The following is an 18,930-nucleotide window of genomic DNA, read 5'->3' on the forward strand; positions in this document are numbered from 1 at the left end:
AGGTAGTAGGGACTTCCCTGATTGCCATCAGGAAGCAAGACCCTCCACTCCTCATTGCTGAAACCTGCCAGGGCAGGGATGGGGAAGTGACAAGAGACAAGATGAGGCTTCTGGAGCCAATAAGGGCAGAGAACATGGTTTCACACACCAATAGCATCAGATCCTACCAGTCCTGTAAGTAAATGAAGTGGGAGGTTGCTTTGGAAGTTTCATTCAAGGTGTTTTCAAAATTCCCACTCCAGTAATTCAAAATGTCGTCACTGTGCCTGTAATTTCACCATTTAAGTCCAGCCTCGGGTGAAGCCCAATCCTCCCTCTCTTACTCAGTTGCCCCCACCTGACTCAGCTCCTCACCCCTCTTGACTTGCTGCTAACTGCCTTGGAGCCCGGGAGGATGAGGCTGTTGCCAAATTTCAGTGTTTTATCTTGTACTCGTTCTCTGGCCCAGAGAGCAGTCTGAGGCTGGTTTTAAAGATCCCTCTTCTCCCACCCAAAGGCATGCACCATGCTCTGTAAGGGGTCAGGGGAACCCCTCTGCTTTGAGGTGGAGCAGGGGGTCGGGTCACCCACCAGAATCGGAGCCACTGGCATCCTCCAAACACACAGAAACCACAACAGCCCCAGCCCCTTGGACTGGCCCATATTCAAGCCCACTTAGTCCCAGACATCCGGAAAGCCCTCGAGGGATACAGACCTGGAGAAGTCTCCACAAGTCTCCACCCTCAAAGGACTTGTGGGCCTGGGAGAGACAGGCTTGGGCAGGTTAGAAGGACAGAAAGGACTCGGCCCACCAAGGAGGAAGTTCCTTTAAGGGGAATGAAAGCAGATTCAAGGAACCTATCCAAAGCTGGGCTTTGAAGGGAGGAGGGCAGCCCCCACAGAGAGAGTTGCATGAGCAGAAGCACAGAGGCAGGGGACCAGGCATGTTCCAGGAGGAGTGATAAGCTTGGGGTAGGTACAGACATGGTGGGGTGATTGCAGAGGGGGCTTCCATGTCAGGATGGAGCCTGCAGCATGGCCCAGGCTAAAGAAGTCGGTCTTCACTCTCTGGGAAGCACAGAGTTAACAACGAGCTGTGCTGGCCCAGCATCACATGGCACATGGCGTGTGGTGGCCCTGGGGGGGATTCTCTCACCAGTGTAGTCAGGCAGGGAGCTGGCCAGTGGGGCTGAACCAGCACCCTAAACCAAAGGCAGGGTTTCTGCCTGGCTGAGCCCTGACAGGTGCCTGCCTTGCATGATTCCTGCCCTGTGCTTGGTCCACCCCACAGGGTCCTGCCTCCTTCTGCTAGTGCAGACCCCAGCATTGCCCACTCGGCCTCGGTGCCTGGCCATCAGCACTCAGTCACAGCCACCCCAGGTGGCTTGGTAAGCTGCCCTCCATTTTTTAACTCCTGATTTCTTGTAGCAGTTGTGTCATACCCTCCTTACATCAGTGACCTCAGAGCCTTCTCCCAACAATGGATGGAAGAAACAGCCTGAAGAGGCAACAGTCCCAGGACAGGACCTTTCAAATGAGGTGTAAATGTGGAGGAAATGAGGGAAGATGGGGCTGGGGATGCGAGAAGCTGTATGCAGGCAGGGAAAGGGACAGGCAGCCTCTTGACCTTCTTACCCCCACCCCCAGCCCCCAGGCTGCCCCTAGACCTGCTGGCCCTGCCACATACCCCACGTCAACCCCCTCTCACCAGGCCTAAGTCAGAGCAAAAACCTAAGTCAGCAATAAGTTTGTCTGCCCCACGCAGAGGTCATCCTGCCTCCTACTGGGGACTGTAAACACGCCACAAAGGACACACCAAGGGAGCATCCAGCAGACCCTCCCCATCTCGCCACCCCTCCGAGCCCTCCAGACAACAGGCCCCTACATGTGTCCTCCCCCCCGGGGAAAGAGGGAGAAATGCGGTCTCTGAGGGGTGGTGCAGGAAGGAAGGGGCCGAGGAAGGGGAGCCCGGCACACCCCCACCACGGATCTGGGGTCTGAGCAGAACGACCTTGACTTTGCCCAGCCGCAGTTGTTCCTGGGCTCACTGAGCCAAGCAGCTGTCCCTTTGGGGTGCTGCGCTGTGGCTCATCCTGCTCCAGGTGACTGAGGGAGAGACTTGGAGACAGAGGAAGAGAAGGGAAAAAACGAAAACAAGAAAAAGAACAGGCTAATTGCTGGTGTGTCTTTTAAGCAACCCCAGGTTTACACAAAAGGGTTGTGATCATTTGTTTTACAAAAAGACATCCGCAAGGGAAAAAAAAAAAAGAGAGAACTCCCACAGGATTCTTTTCAGCTCAGGTTAAATTGAAAAGCAAATCCAATTGACAGAAATTTGCAGATATTGGGCATCTGCACAATGTCTGAGGAAGGCCTACGGGTAAAAGCAAGGGAGGCGTCAGGGATCTGAACAGAGCATGCTGTGCTGAGAGAGCAGAGGACTCCGTGGGACCCAGCCTGGCCCCAGACCCAGGACAAGAAACCCAAAGCCCTTGGATCTCTCCCTGGCCTGGGGTAGGCCTGCCTGCCCCAGCCTGTTCTCTGCCGGGTAGCCTGGCTCAGCAGTTAAGAACCGGCTTTGGAGTCAGATTGCCCGGGGTCAGGTCCAGCCAATCCTGTTTACTGGCTGTGTAACCTTTACTAACTGTCTCAGCCTTGGTTTACTAATCTGTAAAATGGACCTACTTTTAGCTGACAGCTACCTCATTGGGCTGTTACATTTGGTTCAAAGGTGATCCTGTGTATCAAGCATTTTGCACAAAGACACATTCCAGCGTGTCTTACACCTCCACGCTCACTTGCCATGATCTGGCCACACTCACTTCATACGAGGGCACCTCGTGGACCGGCTCTGGGGCTCCTCTGTTGGGCCTCATGAGTGGAGGCAGATTCGGTGCTGGGGAAGATGGAGGAAGGGCTCCCCTTTCCTTCCTCCCAATAAGCCCCAGCCTCAGCTAATGTCATCTGTCCTTCCGGGAACCAGTGCCCCAGGCAGCTCAGCCCACACTCCACAAACAGTAACACAATCCAGTCAGTCTTGCTCAGACCTTTCACTTGTATCATGGCATCTTCAGTTCTCTTCCATAAAGCAGGGGTCAGCAAACTTCTCTGTAAAGGACCAGAGAGTAAATATTTTAGGCTTTGTGACCATTTATTTGGTCTCTGTCAAAACTACCAATTCTGCCACTAATAGCAATGCATAAATGAATGGGCATGGCTGTGTTCCAATAATACTTTATTTACAAATTCTGGTGGCAAGCTGGATTTGGCCAATAAGCTGCATTTAGCTGATTATAGTAGTATATACGAGAAGGCATGCCCTTACTCCTTGGTAACAAGTAAAGATTGAGCAGAGGCTGCCTAGCTACATGGGGTAGCGTGCACACACATATACACACACACCTTGAACACACTGGCCACACAAAGCCAATTAGCTTTGCCAGCCCAATGTCTGGTACAAAGTTCACACTTGATACACTCAATAATTAGTTTATTTACTTGATAGATAACAAGCTGGATGAGGGCAGATGCACCAATGGCTTCAGGGAAGCAGGAATATGGTTATTACAAATGGAAAGTCACTGAAAAATTCTTGTCGATGACTTTGGGGCACCGTACTTTTATTTGTATAGTGACAGAGCAAATGTTTCAGAGATCGTAATGTGTCACTCAGAAGGATGAAGTCACTTCGGCAGAGCTGATTCCAGCAGAGCTGACAATGGGACCAGCTTCCCCCACAATCTCTGGGGAGCAGATGACAACAGACACACACCCCCAAACCACTCTGGACAGGTGAGATTTTAAGCACAACAGGAAAGAAGGCCTCAGCACTTTACATTAAAGGAAGCATTCTGTCCTAAAGGTTTTTACCTGGGTTTCATTTACTTTTTCTGCCAGTAATATAATATCAAAGAAAACAAGGATGTAGCACGGTCAAAGTAGAGCTTTATCATTCATGATGTTTAATAAAGTCAGTACAAAGTTGAAAGCAAGGTTATTTTTCTGTTAGGAGATTCACTCGGGGACAGTCAGGGTTGGATGCATAGCTCTCCCTTTTCCCAAGAAGGAAATCCTTGGGGAAAAAAACACAATCCTTGTCCAGTGCCTTCTTAGGAAAGGGCCTGGGGCAGCTGCCTTCGGGCTGAGCAGCTGACAGAGCACTGGGGCTCCCTAAGCAGAGCCCCAGCCGGAGGGGGTCTCCAGGGCCCTGCGTCGAGAGTGCCCTGGGAGGGGTCCCTCACTTCTCCCCTAAAGCAGCGGAGTCCTTGAAGACCTCGGCATCTTCTGGCTTAAGGGACCCTTCAAAGGTCCTCAGATGAACCTCCTCGGGTTGAGTAGTTTGCCTCTCTCGAGTGCTTGCATCTCTTAAAAGGGGAACCAGGGCAAAGCTCTTCCAGTTTCTCCCTGAAACTGAAGGATAGAACATCATAACTGCTTTGGATGTAGTAAAGCAAACATTTATTTGCTGGCCTCACAAATCTCCAGGTAAAAGGAGGCCAAGGCAGGTAGGGCACACCCTGAGGTACAGGATGGGGTGCTCTTCCATCGCTGCTGAAGGAGCCTCTTCTGCTCTGACAGAGCCCTAAACTCTCCCTCTCCTTGTCCACACCACTCTGACTCGCTTGTGGGGTGGACTCACAAGCGTCTCCATTGGCCTCCCTCTCTCCCCTGCCCTAGTGGAAGGGAGAGGAGGTCCCCACAGAGCCACGCTGGAGCCTGCCTGTGAGTGGCTCAAAGCTGCGCTGGCTCCTGAGTGATGAATGTCGGCCAAAGAGTCAGGATTAGGGGCCCATACCCCACCAGAGCTTAGCAGGTTGGGAATGTGCCACAGAGAACCATGGTGACAGCAGACCTCGAATGGAGCCTCAGGTGAGATCTGAAACCCCAGGAAGTTATTAAGAAGGACCCAGTTGTTACTCCACTGCCATCTCCAGGCCCTTGGCCATCTCAGAGAAATGACCGCCAATGGGAAGCTGTGCACGCTGTCAGTACCTGGTCAGCCAAGCACTCTGGCTGGCCACCTTGGTCCTGACCCCTCTGGAAAACCAGCCTAAAATTGTGCTCCCCAGGCTCAAGCCATGATCCACACCCCTCTGCTGGTGTCAAACACTGATCCCACCTCTAAGGTGTCAAGACTGCCAGGGGCTGGCCCCAGGGTGACTACTCCAGCTGCATTCTCCAGGTCCTGGTGTTTCCCCCAGGCCTAGCACTGGTCTGTTCCCCAACCCTGTCTGACACCCGGCACCAGTTATCGAAGGAGAGTCCCTCAGGGAAGCCAGGCACAGAAGCAGGAGGGCTCCATGGGGAGACAGCCAGGTGCTCATTTTGGTACCATCTATTGGCTGCCTATATGATGGGGACATCCCAGTTACAGGGCCCTCAAAGGGGGTATGGGACTCCCAGTGCCCACTTCCCACAAGCTCTGATGCCTCATACACACTCCTAACTCCTCTACTGACCACTCATTCCCTGGCCTTTATCTCATATACTCCCTCACTCCCTCCTAATCTTATGCACTGTGTGTTTATGGATATATCCTTATTATCTGGATTATCTGACCATTCATTACTAGAGTTCTTGCAAAGTTGGGTTAGGAAGTAAAATCCTCAGGAAATAGTCACTAATTAATTATAAGTGTGAAAACAAGGAATCTCTAACCAGCTCCCATTTCCCAGCCCAATGAACACAAATGAGTGTATCCTTGCCGATGTCTTTATTAATCTCACAGTGAATGTGCGATGTCAGAAATAGCCATGCAGATATCATGAAAGCCAACTGCAAAGTGAAACAGTAAATTTTGCAAAAGATGTGGGATTTCTTGAAGTGTTGTTGGAAAACTGCTCAAGTCACATGAAAAGCCATCTTCGATTGGCATTCTGGAAAAGTTAGAGCAGTTAACAGTTGAAGAACAGAAAAGTATTATGACATGACACAAGGAGTGCTTCCAGTGAGACTCATGGGAAAATCACAGGATTGTAGGAGGTCCTCGGGATGAAGTCTTTGAGTGGTTTCCCAAAAATGGGCCTCATGATAAAACAGATTTCCACTTCCAGACATAATCGAGTAACTAGTACTAGATTAGCCATCCTGCTGTAAACAACCATAAACCTGGACAGAATATATGCAGCAACAGCTTTCAGGCATAAGACAATAGACAGTGAAAAACTGCAATCCCTGAAAAAAGTGAAATTAACATGATAAATCCCATGACTATCCTGCTCTCTGAATAGGGACAGTTTCCTGAACTGTGGGGCAGCAAGCTGTAGTCCAAAGAGAGCATGGCAGTCCTTCTGAGCTGAGAAGAAAGAGATAAGGCTTTGGGGCAGCTGAAGCAGCTAGAATCCGTATGGCAAGACACAGGAGGAGAGAAAGAAGGGAGAGTGTGGGGGGAGGCACAGAAGTCTTTGGGGGGATCCCCACAAGTCCTTGGCTGACAGATAGGCCATGCTTGCACAAAGTGTAAGAGGCTTACCTGAGAGTGGCTGCTCTATTTTTGAAAAAGGAACACAGATACTAGAGGTTGATCAAGCTAAGGGATTCTGGAGGGTCAGCCTAGCCAGAGTGGAGTCCTCCTTAACATCCTTTTAATACCCTGACAATCCAGCTGAGGTACCAGCAAGGCCCCACTTAGGAGCTAAAACCATGCCCCAGAATAGGGTATACTCTAGATACATCCTCATAAAGCCTAAAACCAAGCTCTGACAAGATCCTCAATGGAGACAGAGTTTGGAGGTTGAATCCTGCAAGTTGAGAGGCTTGGAAAACACTTCGGGGTTTCCATACATCCTCCATAACAAAAGTCAAAACTAAACCTACACATGTTCAAGGTGATTCATTAGGAATTGAACTGGCAACTGTAACAAAAAATCAAAACTCCTTAAGGGAAGATAATAGAATCCAGGATCTCATGTATCATCATGCTTCGTCCACAATGCCCAGGAATTAAAAATTACAATGACACAGAGAAATGTGATTGATGCATGTCAAGGAAAAAAGCAGTCACTAGAAACTGACCCTAAGTTGGTCTAGATGTTGGATTTGGCAGACTCAGAATTTAAAGCAGCTATTATAAACATGTTCAAAGAACTCAATGGGCTAAGAACAGCTAGCAAACCTCAGCAGAAAAAAATGAAACTAAAAAAGAAACAAATAGAAATTCTAACCAAATAAGCAAAATAACTGAAATGTAAAAGTCACTGGATGGGCTTAATAGCAGTTTGAAGATGCCGGAAAAGGACAAATGAACTTAAAGAGCAGCCAACAGAAATTATCATATTTGAGAAACAAGAAGAAAAAAAATGTAGAAAAACGGATTAAAGCCTCAGGGACCTGTGGGACAATATAAAATAGTCTAACATACATGTAATTGAATCCCAAAGGGAGAAGAGAGGGAGAATGAAACATGTCTATACATGTACATATTTGAAGAAATATAACTGAAAATTTCCCAAATTTAACAAAAAATATTGACGTACAGGAATCTCCACAAACCCCAATCAGAATAAATACAAGAAAACCACACCTAAGCACTTCTTAATCAAACTGCAGAAAACCAAAGATAAAGGGAATATTTTGAAGGCAGCCAGAGTTAAAAACACACCACACATTACAGGAGAACAATGATACAAACTGTTGATGATTTCTCATTACAAACAATGGGGTCCAGAAAACAAGGGGGAGACATATAAAGTGCTGAGATTCAAAAAGAAAAAAAATCTGTTAACCCAGAATTCTGTATCCATTGAAAATATTCTTCAAAACGAGAATGAAATAAAGACAGATAAATAAAAGCTGAAGAAAAAACTAATCTACATGGATAAAAATCAGATCGATATTTACCTGGGATGGGGTGCATGGAATTGACTAATAAGGGTTCTATATCCTGATGAGGTGGTGGGTGCTTGAGTGTGTACATTTGTCAAAACTCATTAAACTGTATATTTAAAACATGCGCACGTTCTTGTACGCAAATCGTACCTCAATAAGGTTAATTTTTTTAAGTTTATATAATTTTTAAATGGGCTTCTCTATGAAGCAATATCAAATATGGAAGATGCAGTATCATGCTATCAGGTGAGCTGGTCTGAAAATTTAGGTCCCCTACCACACTCCCCACCCAAAAAAAAAAAAGACAACTATTAACATTTGACTCACTGTTCATTTTAAGAATTAGTGCAGAGTTTTCATTATAACTCATTTCATTATAACTGTTTGATGTAAACTATTCTGCTTCATTTTTTAAATGAGTGTCCTCAATTAGACATTTAATTCACCATTTACTGTTCAATGTTTACCATTTTATTGTTAAATGACATTTTTTCTGGTCGTGATTTTCCTCATGGTTTTCTGCTGAAAATGGAGCCTTTTTTCTCCTCTCTTGCCTGCCTGGACATGTCTACACAGGTGTTTGTGTGTGCCTGTTTGTGTGTATTCAGGCTCACAGAGCTGTGAGGCACGGGGTGTGAGGAGCAGGAAGAGGAGGCAGTGCAGCCCACAATCACAGCGTCACACCAGGTGTCACGGGAGCACTGAGGGCAGGTGCCCGGGCCAGGGGTGATGGGCAGAGCTAGCTTGCACGTGCACGTGGAGCAGCTAGCTGTGCAGGCACATATGAGGGCATGAGAGAATGCCCACAGCTGAGCGTGTGCATATGGCTGGCATTGGGGTTGTTACAGCAGGCAGGTCCTGTGGGGGTGATGAAGGCCTACGAGGAATGGGGCACTCCCTGGGCTTCACCTGCCCAACATCAGGTCACCAGCCGAGTGGGCCCATCCATGCCACTGTGCCCCTCCCTCCGCCCCTCACCTCTGCCTGGCCGCAGGGAGAAGCTCAGGTTTCGCTTGATGCCCTCACAGTTGCCCGGGTCTTCATTGATGATGCCCACATTGGTGTTCCAGGTGGTCCAGTTCACCTCATCCACCCTGCGGAGGGAGGAGTCAGGGGAGCAGGGAGCTGGCAACCCAAGAGTCATGCCCAGCTTCCCAGACAAGGGCTGGGCCCCAGAGGCCAATCCCAAGAAACCCATAGATCTGGGTGGAGATATAGCAGGTGGGGGAGGGCAGAGGGACCTGCCTTTTAGACACCGCCCCTGGAGATACGTTCTCTGGCCACACTAGGGAGCTCTGGGACTTTCAATCAGGACTTTTGGTTTTGACCTTGATCACTGGGTGACCCTTTCTAGACACTTCAAATTTTCCAGTGTTTAATGTCTGGGTCCCACCAGCTAAGATTCCTTATGCCCAGAGTGGTACCTTATGTTCAAGGCTGACCTCCAGAAGACCTTGGGGCAGGTCTCTGTACGTATCGCTGGCTCTGATGTGTTCCCCATGCCCACAATTAAACCCTGGAATGGTCTCTGTTCTCAGCGCTGGCTCTGGTGCAACCCCATGACCACAGTTGAGCCCCAGAGCTCCCCAGGCTCTGATTCCTGCTTGGGCATTACCTGAAACACCACCTGGTATCATCTTTGCCATCGGGGGTGTACCCCACCTGCAGCAGCTTGCCTGAGCGAAAGGCCTTCCGCATACCTTTAAGGAAGCTCTTCTCTGTGTCCAGAATAGTGATGGCTCTCTGCAGACAAAAGGCAGAGGGGCAGAGGGCTTATCTAGCCTCTCTGGATTCTCTCCCAGACAGAACTCCAGGGTCCTCTACACCAGTCACAGGAGGAGCTTGGCCAGTCCAGTCCTAGACATGCCTGGGCACTGGCTCGTGCCTGCTGGGTAGGGCAGGGCAGCCCCCACGCACTGTGTGCCGGCCCCAAAGCCTCCCCTGAAGAGCTCACCAAGGGGCAACACAGGATAAGGGCAGAGCCTCAGAGTGAAGCTCTCAGTGAGGTTGCCCGGTGTGAAACCTGGCTCTGCTACTATGCGGCCCTGGACACAGGTACCTAGCTTCACCTCTGCCTCTGTACTTCACTCAAGAAATGGGAATAGTAATAGGTTCTACATCATAGGACTGTTGAGAGAATTAAATGAGATAATATAAGACTCTTAGAAGAGCGCCTGTCACATAAGTGCTTCTCAATAAGAACAAGACTTTCATTATCATTACTCTGGGAGGCAGATGTGGACCCGGTGGCTCAGAAAGGTACCGTCAGAGGCCCCACCCCACATTAGCTGTGCCTCCTAAGGCTGGTCTGCGGCATCTGCCCTGGACTGAGCTCATCTGAGGCAAGCACCCCGTAGGGTTGAACACTCCGTCTCCCTCCCTCCAGCACCACCCAGCCAGAGCCAGTTCCAGTGTCTACAAACATCAACCGAGCTCATCTATCAATGAAGCACTCGGCAGGAAAACCCTGAGAGAGGGGCCAGAAGAGAGTCAACTGAGGGAGAAGCTGCTGCTTCACTCCCAGGGCTTCTGGCCCTTCCTTAAATTCTGCAGGGGATGATGAGCCCGGCAGTATAAAGCAGAGGGCAGAGCAGCCGCCCCACCGTCAGGCGCGCCCGCACCGCCCTGGGCTGCGCCCGCCTCCTCGCGCCCGCGCCCGCCCCCCTCGCGCCCGCGCCCGCACCCCTCGCGCCCGCGCCCGCACCCTCGCGCCCGCGCCCGCCCCCTCGCGCCTGCGCCCGCCCCCCTCGCGCCTGCGTCTGTCTCACCTGAAGCTTCCAGATGCTCTTGCTTTCCTGCGCGATCTTGTTGACTGTCTCGCCCATGAGGGCGATGAGCATGTTGAGCAGCAGGATGTAGGTGAGGATCACGTAGGCCAGCAGCAGGATGTTGAACACAGCCTTGAAGTCGTAGTTCTGGGTGAACTCCAGATCGCCCATCCCGATGGTGAACTTGAACAGCTCCAGACACGTGGAGTACAGGCTGTTGTAGGAGCTGTCACACGGCCGGCAGGCAGACTGGCGCCACCGGTGCGGTGTGGTCTCAGCCGTTGTGGAGCTATCGTTCCCGTCTTCAATCAGTGTCACCACCGCTACAGGGCATTGGGAGAGGGAGGGGGGCTGGCTGAAAGCCAAGACCCCAGGCCCCTTGACGGACACACCACCTGCCCCAGGATGGGTCTGCAGCGGGAAGGCTGCTCAGCCATGCATCTACCTTGTGCAAATTAGGAAAAATGCACCCCTTCTTCAAGACTATCAGAATATTGTCATAATATACTATTTTGCTACTATAAGAACTTTATCTCTGTTAGAAAAATGTTAAAATAGAAACATAAATTTATATGTGCAATATGAAATGTGTGGTGGTGTGCAACCTGCTTAACCTTACATATCAGCCCTGGCTCCACATCCATTTTCTCAGTCACAGCCTGTTTGTTTCCCCTAGAGAATGGCCTAATGCCAGCCCAATCCAGAGCCACGGGACTAAGCAGCTCAGGGCTGGATGGTTTCTTCCTGCCTTCTGCATTCTTCTTTGAAAATGTGGTCTTGAGCCTGGGAGTTTCTGGAGCAATTGTGCATCATGGTTAGTGCAAATCCAGTGTTCACAAACCCCCTTGGTCTAATCCCTTCCTGGGACTACTGATATTCGGGGCTGTCAGACCCAGGTGCCAGAGCCCACACTGGTCCTATTGGGTCCCTCCCAGTCAAAACTGTGCATCCCTCCCAGATAGTAGCTCTAAAACTGGCTGCAGGGTGGGGGCAGAGGAGGATTCACCATCTAACCCACAAACTCCAAGATATGGATAAGAATCAAAGCAGAGCCAAGTGCTCAAAACAAGATGTAGACAGAAGCCAACTTGAAGAGATCCTCACAGACCAAATCTCAGATACACTGAGGTTCAAAATAAAGGATTATAGTAAAGAATTTATCCCATTTAGCAAAGTGAGACTCCATGGGAGGGGGAAGAATTCATGAGGATTTACTGATATAAATAAATAAATGTGGGAGAAGGGGAAGCTTTTCCTTACAGCAGAAAACCAACTAATAAATGTAGGAGGAATGATGGAGTTAGAAAGTCATCATTTGAAAACCGTCATAGAATTAATTCAGGTATGAACCATCAATGGACGCTAAAACTATTGGGTAAAAAATTAATGAGAAATAGCATATTTCCATAGTCTGCAAGTATCTTCTTACAAGTTACTTAATCCTTTACAAAGAAAAAAAGACCACCTTATCATTGACAGTAGAAAAACAGAGCAGACCCACCAAAACCAAGCAATCAAAGTTAGTGACCCCAGTAATGGGACAAACAGACCACGTGTACTCTTGATAAAATGCACTGAGGAGGATGTAGTATTAATAAGTCAATGTGCTGACTGGAAAAAATGCATACTTGAATCTAATCCTGCCCAAACTGAGGGACCTTGTACTCACTGAAAATGTTAAAGTTATAAAAGACAGGGAAAAATTGAGAAACTGTTGCAGATTAGAGAGTAAAGAGACATGACAACTGAATATAATGCATGATCCAGGATTTCTACTTACTGTAAAACACATTAGTAGGAAAATAGGTAAAAACTGAATGAGGTCTATAGACTAGCCAATAGTATTGTAGTGATGTTCATTTCCTGATTTTGATCACTGTACTGTGCTTATGTAAGACAATGTCCCTGTTTTTAGGAAATACACACTTATGCCATTAGGGCCAATCATGTCTGCAACTTATTCTCAAACATTTTAGGGAACAGACGAATGTATGCATGTGTGTATGCAAAGAGAGTGGCAGGCAGAGAGAGACATAACAACATGTGGTAAATTAGGGGAAATCTATATAAAGAATCTGGAGTGCTTATTTGTTGTGTTCTTGCAACTTTCTGTTAAGTCTGAAATAATATCAAGATAAAAAGTTTAAAAGAAAAACGTGAACCAAAATGTGGCTGTACTAGAGGTAAGCAGCACGTCGTACCTCAAAAATTACTTTATTTTGTGAACCGCATTTCCATGTTTTCCTGTTCGTTCTGCTTCATTCTTTTTCCGTCGCTCCGTCACCCGCAGGTCCTCCAGGCCCGCGAGCGACACACATCTGTCTACCCCACCCAGCCCCACCTCGTCCAGCCCCTGGCAGAGTCCTCGGGAAGCGGAGGTGAAAAGTCCCACACCCCACCACCACCACCACCACCAGCCCTGCCCCAGCCCATTACCTGTGGAAAACCCGAACAAGAAAACAAGGTAAACAAACATGAAACGGCACAGGTCTCTCAGGATCATCTGCAGGGGAGAGCAGCCTTGTCAGAGCCAAGCCCAGCTGTTGGAGAAGCCAGGGAAAGGCCAGGACAACAGCAGCCTGGGGGCTGAATCTTGAGCCCAAGTGGAATCAAAGAACATGCAGGAGGGTTTCGTTGGGGGGTTTACTCTCGAGTCATGAGGGGTCATCCACACGTCCCCACCCCCTGCCCCCCTGGTCTTCATTCTGAGAACATAAGGGGGCCTGGTATGCAGAGGGGTCAGTTTCAAGGGAACCTCCAAATCTGGGCCGAAGCCAAATTGCCTGATTGGAGGAATGGTTGGGAATGCAGATCCTGGGTTAAACAAGCACCACCCCAGACATTGCAGAGAGGATGGATGGAGTTTGTGGGACCGTGTCTCACACACCCATGGTGTCAACAGGCTCTGGAGGACCCACGTGGGCATGGGAACGCACCTTCTCGATCATGACGGCGTAGATGCCCATCTGCTGGAAGCCACGCGTGTAGTACAGCATGTTGGTCCAGCCCATGGCTAGGGAGAACACCATGGAGGCCACGTACTCCTTGCGGTGGCTGAAGTACAACACCACAGTCGCCAGCATGAACAACGACTGCACAAAACTGGGGGGAGGGGGAAGAAGAAACACCGTCTAAGAACACCTGGAAGACTGGTGTCCCTGCAAACAGGAGGACATAACTTATAAGCGATCCTAGAAGCAAGGGTTAGGCTGGGTGCCCCACTTCCCTTAGCCCAGGCATTCTCAGTGGGGGCAATACCCTCAGAAGGCAAAGATTGCTTCTGGGAGTGGCAGGTGGGTGGGTATTGCAAACAGATATAAATACAGCACATAAACAGATATAGCATATACTTGTGATTCAAAAATGTTATGGCAAGGAGAGCAATTAAAGGAAAAAATGTCTAAAAATTATCCTTATGGGGGCAATAATGAAGAAAAAAATTGAGAAATCCTGCTTTAGCCCAACAACGTCCCTGTGCAGACTTCAGGAACAACAGCCTTACTGGGCAACAGATAATAACCTCGGCCCCAAGGGAAGACAGGTCATACTCTCCTCAAAAAACACAGGTAGGATCTGCTTGTCACACCTCCAAACTGAGGAGCAGACCCAGGAGACATGTCCCTCAGCTCCTTAAACCAGTGTTGCCTGCCCAGATAGGAACTCTGGACTGGGTGGAGAAATCCCAGAAGATCCTGTAACAGGTCTACACAGTGGTGTCTTCTCTACTTGCTTGTCCCAAGTCTTCTTGTTTGTGGTAACCTCCTCCAGAAAGTCCTCCTGGCTGCACTGACACTATAAATTACACTGAATATCTCATCTTTCACTTGTATGGACGATGAGCCTACTGAAACTGGTATCAATACCTGGTTCATCCATTGAAGTCCATTTTCTACTTCTGCTCAAAGTAAAACTATTCTTCAGCATTTGTAGAAACATGGACCAAAATGAGAAACGAACCAATACCAGTTGAAAACTGTAAAAGATTGCTTCTGGTGGCAAATGGGGTCCCTGCATAAGAATTTCGGAAGCTGGAAAGCAAAAGATAGTTGGAAACTGACTTAGCAGTCCAAGAAAGCCAAATCCAAAGTCGGCAGTGGATAAAGTTGAGAACCAATCCTTTTAATGGAAAGTCTCGAAAGGCTTAGGAACTCCTGGTATCAGGTACCTCTAGAGTGGAGGTGAAGAACAGCCTAAAACAAAGAAGAGGTTTTGTCTTTAAAGAAGTTAAAATCGAGGGTGTTTGGGCAAGAGGCCACCAGCACTAATGAAAGCATTGGTATTTTACCAAAAACAGGGAGACTATGTGATTGTATACAATATAGATTTCAGAGAGCCCTCTTCCCCCAGTCGGCTCTCAGAAAAATAGCAAACAGACTTTTTCTCTCCAGGTAGAAGACTGAAAAAATGCTCTCTGTGCATTCTAACAAACCCAAAAGAACCTCAACAGACTGACTTTGAGTGTTCCCTAATAAATAGTTTACCTACATCATCCTATAGTGAAATTCAAAACTGATAAGGTCCATCCATACATTAAGAACTTCCAATGAGCTTTTCAGTGCTCTACTCATAATCATGAGCAGATTCGACTATTTCCAGATCCCAAAGATGGCCTCTAACATGAAAGAACAAAATAAACAAAGAGGAAACAACAACTTGGAAGAAATAAAAACTATGTAAAAAAAAGAAAAGCTTCCCAAAACTATCTTAATAGTTCAGAACCACAAAAGAAGATAGTGCATCTATGAAACAAGAACAGAGTGCTAGAAATAAGAAATGGAGATTTTTTTTTTAAAGAGCATTTCAAACTTAAAACCATCATGTCAAAAATAATAAACTCGGGTGGGCCGCGGTGGCTCAGCGGGCAAGGTGCTTGCCTGCTATGCCGGAGGACCTCGGTTCGATTCCCGGCCCCAGCCCATGTAACAAAAACGGAGAAACAGAATACAATAAAACAAGAAAATGTTTAAAAATGTTTCCCTTTCTTCCTTCCTTCCTTCCTTCTATCCTTCCTTCCTTCTCTCTGTCTTTCCTTTAAAAAAAAAAAAAAAAAAAAAAAAAAAAAAAAATAATAAACTCAATAGAAGGGTTGGAAAATAAAGTTGATTTGAACCTCCCAGAAAAAAGAGCCAAAGATAAAGAGAGACAACACAAGTGAGAAATTGTAGGAACTAATTCAGGACTAGTTGAAGAAGTACAACATACAAATCATAGGCGTTCCAGAGGAGAGATGAATAAATAAGTCAAGAAAATATCCCATCACTAAAGGACATGAATTTCCAGATTAAAGAATCCAGTAAGTGCCCAGTACGTTGGATAAAAATAAACCCACATCAAGACACATCATTATTAAGTTTCAAAACACTAGGGACAAAAAGGAGATATTATAGATTTCCAAGGAGAAAAACCAAAACAGATCTTAAAACAGGATCCAGAATCAGAATGACTTTGGGCTTGTTGCCTGTGATCCTGGAAGCAAGGAAACAATGGAGAAATATCTTTAAAATTTTTAAAAAATATTATACCTAACCAAATTATACAGTCAAATGTGAAGATATAATAGAGACATTTTCAGATACGCAATATTTAAAATAAATTTCTCTCCCTCCTGTCCCATCATGAGTCTTCTCTCTTTGAGGATATCCTCCCTTAAAACAAGAAACTAAACAAAGAAAGAAGAAGACCTCGGGTTCAAAAAATAAAAGATCCAACTCAGAAAAGAAGTGACAGGACTAAGGACACTCCAAGGTGACAGTGAAGAGATGGCACCTGTGTACAAGGAAGCAGTGGGATTCAAGGGTCAGACGCACTGAAGGATGTAAAAGATGTGCTCAAATAAAACAAGGAAAAGGCCAAGAAAGAGGAAGACATGAGAAACAAGAGCTCCAAAGCAGGAGAGAAGCAATGAAAACGCCAAGGCTGTCTGCAAAGAAAAGGCACAGGATGGCAGCTAAACAGCTAGCTGGCCTAGAGTGCAGGGATGCCAGTTAGAAGAATACAGGGCTCCAGTAGGAAATCCCTCAGGTTAAGAAAATTGGGGAATTGATCATGTAATTTTAATTTCTATTAACTGATTTTGATACTGAGAGACTATAGGGAAGCAAGAGAAGAATTAACAATGGGTAAAAAGAAAATCAAACAGGTGAAGTAAAAGTAATTATTAATTTTGGGGAAAAAAACAAAAAGAAAAAAATGATGAGACTTAACTGAATAATATTTATAGAGGAATTGTAAATACTGAATACCAATTAAAACAAAAATTATTACATAACCATATTGGGATGGTGGGGAGGGGACCAGAGGGGGGAGGCTCTAAAGGATACCAAATACTCACCTACCAAACGTGCAACTGTCAGAAGAATTAGTTAAAAGAATGGAAAGTGATTGCCCCTGGGAAGGAGGACGTCAGGGAATGGGAAGAGTTGGAATAGGTAACCCCCATATTTGGTCATAAGCCTTTCAACATTCTTTAAATGTTTAAATAATTACAAAATTAAAATGTTATGCAATGTACTTTTATTATGATGATAAAACAGGTAGTGGATCCTGTTTAAGATCTAGGAATAGAATCTTAGGTTTATTGACAAAACACTGTGTGAGAGAATATTGTGTCTCTTAGTAGAGCAAACCAGGATTATGCTAACCCTATAAATCCTGCTTCTTGAATTTGCCCTTTGGAGTCAAAGTGTAGATGTCTCCAAATTGGGGAGAAAGGATGTGGCTTGTGAGCTCTGGGAACAAACTAGCTGCAAAAAAAAAAAAAAAAAAATTAATTCCTTGCACTTGATCAGAATGAAGAGACAAGCCCTGGGAATGAAGGGGGAACCCAGGGCTCACAGAAGGGACAGGCTGTAGAGATCTCAGGAAAAGTGCTCCTCCTTGTCTGAAAGTTTCCTTAGCATGCTGGACCTTGGACGTTCTGGGATTATTTCATGAAAGAAGTTCCCTGTAGCATTCATATTGCTTTTGTGCTCGTTTGAAATGATGTATGTACCCTAGAAAAGCCATATTTTAATCCTGATTCCATTTTGTAAAGGCAGCCGTTTCTTCTAATCCTTATTCAGTACTGTATGTTTGAAACTGTAATTAGATCATCTCCCTGGAGATGTGATTTAATCAAGAGTGGTTGTTAAACTGGATTAGGTGACATGTCTCCACCCATTTGGGTGGGTCTTCATTAGTTTCTGAAGTCCTGTAAAAGAGGAAACATTTTGGAGAATGAGAGAAATTTCTGAGAGAGCAGAGAATGACATAGCCACAAGAAGTAGAGTCCACCAGCCAGTGACCTTTAAAGATGAAGAAGGAAAATGCCTCCCGGGGAGCTTTATGAAACAGGAAGCCAGGAAAAGAAGCCAGCAGATAACACCGTGTTCACCATATGCCTTTCCACTTGAGAGAGAAACCCTGAACTTCTTTGGCCTTCTTGAATCAAGGTATCTTTCCCTGGATGCCTGTGATTGGACAATTCTAAAGACTTATTTAATTGGGACATTTTTTCGGCCTTAGAACTACACAGTAGCAACTTACTAAATTCCCCTTTTTAAAAGCCATTCATTTCTGGTAAATTGCATTCTGGCAGCAAAGCAAACTAGAACAGCTTTATTACTGTATTTTTGGTTATCCGCCTCACTGCAAAGCAGTGTTCTTAACCAGGAGGGAGGCATCTGGCAATATCTAGATACACTTTTGTTTGTCAAAAGCTAGGGGCAGGGGAAGTGCTAGCAGCATCTAATTCGTAGAGGTGAGGAATGCTATTAAACACCCTACGATGCACAGGACAACTGTCCCACACACATACCAAGAATTATCCAGTCCAAAATGCCAAAGGTGCTAAGATCAAGAAACCCTACCCTAAAGACTGGAAATTCCTTGAAGGCTGGAACCATGTCTATTTCATCTTTATATTCCAGAGCCAACTCAGTGAATGCCAGATGGATAGACAAATGGATGGAAAAACTGGACCAGGGTACATGTATGTCAGACTGTAAGCCTGCCAATCCCCAGCACCTGTCAAATACTTGCCACAAAGTGGACAGTCAGTATCCATTCATCCAAACAAATGTTGACTGAGTGCCTTCCATCATGCACTCCACATGTTTACTGAGGCCCTACTAGTGTCAGCCCAGTGTAAGTGGGAGAATGGGTACAAGCTGGATTGCTGTGACCTCGGGGCTAGACCAGAGGATGCTGTCTGCCGCAGAGGCAGGGTGTCAAAGTGTCACTTACAAAAGCATCTCACTGTAGCTGTCCACAAACAAGGTCTTCAGAGATGGCCTCCTCTGCAGGAAATATTGAATCTGCAGATAAACATTCAGAGTAAGATTCCAGAAAATGTCAGATGTGCTAAATGGTGAGCCTC

At 46.7% G+C, this 18,930-nt stretch overlaps 1 protein-coding gene across 3 annotated transcripts in view; it reads right to left on the reverse strand.

Moving 5' to 3' along the window:
- Window positions 1-3,918: 3,918 nt before the first annotated feature.
- The window catches only part of TRPV1 (transient receptor potential cation channel subfamily V member 1), a 42,340-nt gene continuing 27,328 nt past the window's right edge, over window positions 3,919-18,930 (reverse strand). For all 3 annotated transcript variants that reach the window (XM_077165562.1, XM_077165561.1, XM_077165563.1), the window contains exons 10-16: window positions 18,798-18,868; window positions 13,511-13,676; window positions 13,011-13,077; window positions 10,575-10,897; window positions 9,422-9,549; window positions 8,785-8,900; window positions 3,919-4,389 (exon numbers count right to left, since the gene is read on the reverse strand). In XM_077165562.1, the coding sequence (XP_077021677.1) occupies window positions 4,217-4,389; window positions 8,785-8,900; window positions 9,422-9,549; window positions 10,575-10,897; window positions 13,011-13,077; window positions 13,511-13,676; window positions 18,798-18,868 (1,044 nt within the window). In that variant the 3' untranslated portion in view covers window positions 3,919-4,216. The remainder of the gene's footprint in view (window positions 4,390-8,784; window positions 8,901-9,421; window positions 9,550-10,574; window positions 10,898-13,010; window positions 13,078-13,510; window positions 13,677-18,797; window positions 18,869-18,930) is intronic.

The sequence above is a fragment of the Tamandua tetradactyla genome, chromosome 6 (genome assembly GCF_023851605.1).
Source record: "Tamandua tetradactyla isolate mTamTet1 chromosome 6, mTamTet1.pri, whole genome shotgun sequence".
In the NCBI taxonomy this organism is placed as follows: Eukaryota; Metazoa; Chordata; class Mammalia; order Pilosa; family Myrmecophagidae; genus Tamandua; species Tamandua tetradactyla.